The following is a 6,798-nucleotide window of genomic DNA, read 5'->3' on the forward strand; positions in this document are numbered from 1 at the left end:
AAGATGTGGTTTCACAGTTCACTAAGTATCGGGTGATGCTGACTTATTAATAGTTTTTAACAGCTATTAATAAAGCTAAGAAAACCTGTGTTGCACTTGTGAATTCAGCCGGAAAAGTCTACACTATTGCTGACATTCAGCAAGGCATTGGGAGTCTGAAGGATGTACTCCTTGCCGAATACACCTTTACAGGATGTGACACGGTATCAGCTATCTAAAAAAAGGAGAAAATTACACTGTATAGGAAAGCGCAAGCTAACGACGCTCATCATAGAAAACTTCTAGTCTTCAACGACCTCAAAGCTGGAAGATCTAGATTGTTTTCGCTACTAGGCTTACTTGAAGGCTATTAAGCAGCCTATACATTATTTGCTTAAGTTAGCTGCACTAATCCCCCGCTATATCTAGAGATTCAAGCCATCATTAGTTCAGAACCTACTACAAGGTACAGCAGTGGCTGAATGAGAAGAAGAATCCGCTCGGGTGGGGTTGGAAGAAGAATAACGAACACCTGACACCACCTAAAACAGTACGTCCTGCAGCTCCCGAGAAATTACTTTCCCTCATAGTGTGTACTTGCAAAGACGAATTTGTCCGTAACTGGGAGTGTCGAAAGAGTGGTCTAAAGTGTTCAAGCATATGTAGAAATTGCTCAGGCATAGGATTTAATAATAGGAATCATCTTCATCGTAGACGAAGATGTAGAAGACGAGAATGTTGTATTTTAAGTGGACTGAGACTGATGAATAAGTTTATTTGAAACTCATTATATTAAAATCATGATTATTTGCATCTAATATGCAAGAAATATTTTGGGTATTTAAAACTATTTCATTGGAATTTACTGTTGAAAAGATATTCATGCGATATTGTTCATAGAAAGTTTAGAGTGGGTTTCTCCGTACCACAGATTTATATGGCCTAGGCATGTAGAAGCCTCTTGAAGGTAATGAGGTTGACGTTTCTTTAAGGGCTTATCAGTAATATACCATCGGCCACTGAAATAGCAAATTATATTTAGAAAACACAATCCTGTTAAAAAAATTAGTTTCATCAGTAATAATATTATAATTTGCCCAAAAAATATAAAAACTATGGAAAATCTCCACTTTAAACCCTTAGTAACCGCGGAACAGTTGATTTTAGAACAATTGTGCGTAAGACCTTTTGTGTTTAAAATTTAATGTAGAACATTGTTCACGCTAAACGTCACAGCTTTAGAAATATTGACGTAAAACGCCCCCCCCCCCCCAAACACGACGCTCAAATTGCTGAAACATTTTACTGAACAGTATGTAGATAAATTAGAACAATTTGGTGTTGGAGGAAAATTTTCACTTTGGATGTCTGGGTTTTGCTTTTTTTTTGGGTCAATTGTATCATAATATAGAAGATCTGACAGATAAACAGAACAAATATAACTGTACTGAATGAAAACTTGCGCATGTCACACCACACTAGATAAAGAAATGAAAGGAAAATCTTACATCGCAATTAACCACGGTAAAAGTACCTACTGATGAGATTGTTTAACTAAAAGAAACAGTTTACCATTAACGGTAGTCTTCGAGATAACAGGAAGAGATGTTCATTATAAAACCATTACACCTTAATAAAACTGTATAATATAATTAATAGTCAGCATCATACAGTGTGGAAGGCACTTATGGAATAAAATTATTTCTGTCCTTGTTTCAAAAGATTAGAAAAAACGCTGAGACCCGTGGATTTTTAAATAAAAATGTGCAGTTTTTAAATATAATAAGTCTTATCAGAGTAAATAAGCTTTATTTTTAATTGAGTACCCTGTATAGATTTATATTAAACAGTATCATATAGACGTAACGTGTATTATGAATAATACACGTTGAATTTATGAACTTTTAAAGTATGGAAACCACTTATGGAATACAATTATTTTTGTCATTATTTTAGAAAATTATAAACAATACTGGGACACGTCAACTTTTAAATTCAAATGAGCGCTGTACAAACGTAAATTTCTTGTTTCATTTTTATGGATCACCCTGTATATTTTTGTGTTCTTAAAAGCTACTTTACAACTACATCCCAAAAAAGTGTATTATATAGGGTCCATTATGAATAATACAAAGTAAAATTTTTAAATTATTTATAAATTTCGTCAAGACCTTAAGCTGAGGCTTAGAAATCGAAAAAGCGACCATGATAGGTGAATGGAAAATGTTGGTCACTATATTTTCGAGGTCTGTGAATCCGAATATGAAGTTTATTTTTATCTAGAATTGGTGGAACATGTTCAAAAGTTAAATTTTATACAAAAATGCGAAAACTCAATTTTGATGATTTTTCATATTTACCTCTCTGCATCTTTGGTCGCGGTACATATTTCCCTTTGAAAATTTTACTGTGTCGAGCTTTGTGTAACAGCGAGCTTTGTCCAAAATGCATAAGCAAATTAAAACAGGAGTTGATCATTTTTAAACATTTTGTCGTTTGATTTCGTTAGTTTCATGGTTACTTAAAAACGTTGACTGATAAACTTTTTAGTTTATAATTTTAACCAAAACAGCAATAAAATATGATTCAAGAAGAAGTTTTATGGAAAATTTCAAGCCAAAATACGCCCATAGGAAAAAAGTTATGTGACTTTATAGACGAGTGGCACTCCCTTAAAAAACTCTATTTGTCGGGATATTGACCACGGTGTGGTGGATGGCAAAATTTAGTATTACTTAATGGTTTTGACGGTGCTGAAAACGAAAATAAGATTTATTTTAAATTTTAGACGGAGGAACATTGTCAAAATCTCAATTTTACCTTAAAAATAGAAAAAAAAATTAAATCACGTTTTCTTAAAATTAAAAGTTACATTTGTTTTCTATAAAATATTTTATTCTTTGTACCCCATATTTTAACATAAACTTTATTGAAAAGCTAAATTTTAAGATGATATTTTTCAGATCTGTGTAATTTTTAATGTTAAAATTGGTTCCCCAGTTATAGTATTCTAATTAAGAGTTCGCAGTTAATTATTTAAATACTTTATTCTAGTCATTATGAATTAACACTATAATAAAAATAACAGTGCTAAATTAAAAAAAAAAAAATTAAAAGTGACAGTCGAATACCGGCATCACTACTTACATTATGAACCGGTGTTGCCAAGTACAGTTCCAATGTTTCATTTTTTCTTTGAATGTTTGCAGATCCAAACATTTTCGATAAAAAATTTGTATGTAAAGAAATTTTCTGGTGGAATGGATTTGAAATAATGCCTCCACCTCCTAAACTGGGACTTCTTACAAATGTTGCAAACCGTGAAGAAGAACACCTGGAGACCGAAGAAAGTTCTGGGGAGTGTACAGAAGAAAAATCTACCACTTCCGTTTCTTCTGATACTGAAGGAAGTGCGAAGAGTAATCCCAGGCCCTGTATGAAGGTAGGTTGTAGAACGTTACATATTGACGGCATTGGTTTATCGTCTGAATTTTCCTTTGTCACTGTATTTTCGAAGTGATAGTTATTTTTACCCTTCTCAAATTGACAATAGTATTATTCTTCTTCTTCTTTTCGCATAATAGCCCTGGATCTGTCCTTGCCTGTCTGGATGTTTCCTTCTTTCAGATCTCTCTTGTGCCTTTCTCCTCCATTACGTTATATTCATGGTTTTCAGGCAGTCTTCTACGTCATCCAACCATCTTGTTCTGGGACTATCTTTTTTCCTCTTCCTATGGGCTTCCATTTTAAGATTTTTTTGCTGTTTTTGCATCTCTTTTTACTGGACGTGTCCCCAGAGATGATAGTATTTGATTTTTTTAAAATTGTATCATTATAATAACTAACGGAACAAGTAATAATAGCTAAATGGTGGTAGTGAAAAAGTCTGTTCGAATCTGTTTTGTATGTATATTTTTAATAAATAACTATTTATAAATATAAGCATATTTATAATACAGTGGTGGTGCAGTATTATGAGCATAATTATAGGATTGCACCACTAGCAGTTTTCATTTGAGTTCCATGGTAATATGGCTGTCCTTCTGCTATCGTGTAATTGGGATAGATGTGCACATTACGTGTGTGATCATTAGGGACCTTTGTTTGTGCTGTTGGTATTGGAAATGGGGACGAGTATGTATAAAGAGGAGCAGTTGGTTTCTGAATCCACTGGAGAATATTATGTTTAAGATTAGTTGATGTTTTACTGATAATTAGTTGTGACTCTAGATTCCTTTTAGGCCAGTAATCCTCAAATATACTTCCCGGCGGAAAATAGTCCTTGATATCATTTAACCTAATCACTGAACAAATTTCATGAGCAAATAACTCATTCCTTATTCCCTGAACTTTACAACAATATTTTAGGTAGGCTAAACCCCAGCCTTCCAATCTTTCTGCTATTTGGCGAAGGTTGTCAACTTCGCCTTCGAAGTAAAATAGAGGTACATACTTTTGTTCATTGTGTAAGGTAAATGGTACGACTGATTCCTTGTTTATGCGAATAAAACCACAACAACCCAGGTTCTTCACGTGCTCAATGTGATTACACCTTAACTTTGTATAACAATGTTCTAAAAACTGATAAAATTCATTTCCATCCACCAGTCTAGCTATAAGGTCCTGGGATGTAAACTGTACACGGCCGAACTGGAAGTCACAATGTTTGAAGTTTATTTCATTTAACAAACGAGCTTCAGCTTCAGTTATGTAATAACTTGGAATGTTTACGCAGTTGGATAAGTCTTGATAGAGAAAATTGAACACTTTCATTTCTACCATTCTCACTGCACAATATTTCTCTCCAGACCTTAGAATATAATATGGAATATGGCTTTGACCTATCATAGTCCATCCAAATCTACCCTTTACTGACTCTTGATCAATGTATTTGGTATCAGCTTCGTTTGTATCAGCATTATTTTTAGGTTGAGATTTCTCGACTCCACTTAAAAAACATTGAAATTTCTGTTGGTGCATTTGGGCTAAACTCATTTTTGCCTTGTTGGCCTTAATAAGTTTAGTAGCCAATTCTCTAATCTCAGCTTCATCGTGTCGTTCTTGTTTCACATTCATGATTTATTGAAAAAGATACAGATATTAAAAACTAAAAGATGTGTGTCTAGAAAGTTCTTTTAAATCCTTTCTTCTAATATTCAGGATTTATGCACGATTTAAACTTGCATGTGATTAATAGTAGCTGCTATTTTCATTATTTACCCATTAAAAACCATATATTTTCAAATCTGAAGAAATTCATGAAATTTTGATTTCAAAAGCACAAATGAGGTTTAGGGGATTACTTATTTGTCTTTTTTCGGTGTTAAAAAACAACATTCGCTGTTTTACTAATAGTTTCTGTAAACTATAAAAACTAATTAAACTATTTTCAATTGACACTAAACTTCACTCGATTTCCGATTTATTTACAGCAATTTCTAAGAACTTGACTTTTACAAGCTTTATTTAGAAAGTCGGCGTGTTACTGACATCAGCATACTACTCCCTGTATTATGCGAATATACCGAAATGTTCGTTCGGTACACTACAAGCAGTACGTTTATTGGCTGTATTGATGACACGACTATTGCTAATCTCAGTTCAAGGCGCGAAATACAAAATGGCTGCGGAATACCTTCGCTGTATTTTAATCGCCGCACTTTAATACCTTAATTGGTGGTTAAATTCACGTGGCGTCAGAATGTTCGTGACCTCACAGGACCTAAACAGAGGCTAGGTACAGCGTTTCCAAGGTTTTCCAACTTAAGTGTATTTCAAGGCTATTTTTTAATTTTATAATAAAATTATCTTTTGCAATATACATATTGCAGAAGGCCTTTTATATATATTTATGTTTAAAATAATCCAGAGAAACCAATACAAATACGAAACGTTGTAAAACTGTTTTCGTGTAATAATGACTTTTTCTGTTTCTAGTTGAAAGTAGAAGACTGTACCTATGTTAAGAATTCGTAGAGAAAAAGGACAATTCCTATTCCGCAACTATGATCATAGGAAGCTCGACAAGAAGATGTTGTAAGATCGTTTGATGTTGCACTAATTCAAGAGCGCTCGGTGTATGAGGGCTAAATACATCGTCTGTTGTTTATTGGCAAAGAGATTGTAGGTAGTAGATCTGCCAAAGTCTAGGGGATTTTTATAATAAGTATAGCAATATACGAAGCAGGATGTGCGAATCATGCGAAGCAGGACGCAAGCAGGAAATAGAGCTAGATAGGACCAGCACAACAAAAACATCGACAGGTGGACAAGAAACATTGTACATTGGAGACCAAGCAAGCACGGTCGTAGTAGAGGCAGACCACAAAAACGACGGCTAGACTACATCAAAACAAACGAGGGAAGAAACTGGCACCAAATAGCAAAAAACAGAAAAGGGAGCATTCATAAACTACGTCGTATAAAATTTGAACTTTTTAATACCCCCCTCCGTCGTAATTTGTCGTTTAGAGACGACCACCCCCCCCCCCATGTCGACGTCTTCGTTGCAACTCACGACCCCCCTTTCATTGATTTAAAAAAATCAATATTATTTCTGGTTTTTTTTAATCAAATATGAAGGGGTAGGCGTAAAATCTTGGTCCAATGCTATTTAAATGCATTAATTTTTATCGAATCCTGAGAAAACTAATAAATATATTTGAAAAATTTAAACGTAGAATAAAAGATTACATTATTACTGAGGGATGAAAGTCCCTCAAAAGGTTTCTTTTGAATGAAATATTTGAAATGAAAAATCAGACAAAATTTTCTCTTTTTTTTCACCCCTCTAACTTATTAAAATAAACATTATGGATG

The 6,798-nt window shown here is 33.8% G+C and overlaps 1 protein-coding gene across 1 annotated transcript; it reads right to left on the bottom strand.

Annotated features, from left to right (window-relative positions):
* Positions 1-3,863: 3,863 nt before the first annotated feature.
* On the bottom strand, positions 3,864-5,415 carry LOC114336243 (uncharacterized). The gene has a single exon (XM_028286572.2). The coding sequence runs from the start codon at positions 5,053-5,055 to the stop codon at positions 3,964-3,966; it is 1,092 nt and encodes a 363-aa protein (XP_028142373.1). The 5' UTR covers positions 5,056-5,415; the 3' UTR covers positions 3,864-3,963.
* Positions 5,416-6,798: the final 1,383 nt, after the last annotated feature.

Source organism: Diabrotica virgifera, chromosome 5 (genome assembly GCF_917563875.1).
Source record: "Diabrotica virgifera virgifera chromosome 5, PGI_DIABVI_V3a".
Classification (NCBI taxonomy): domain Eukaryota; kingdom Metazoa; phylum Arthropoda; class Insecta; order Coleoptera; family Chrysomelidae; genus Diabrotica; species Diabrotica virgifera.

Coding starts and splice junctions, on each gene's coding strand:
- LOC114336243 (XM_028286572.2), bottom strand. CDS start 5,055: ATGAATGTGAAACAAGAACGACACGATGAAGCTGAGATTAGAGAATTG.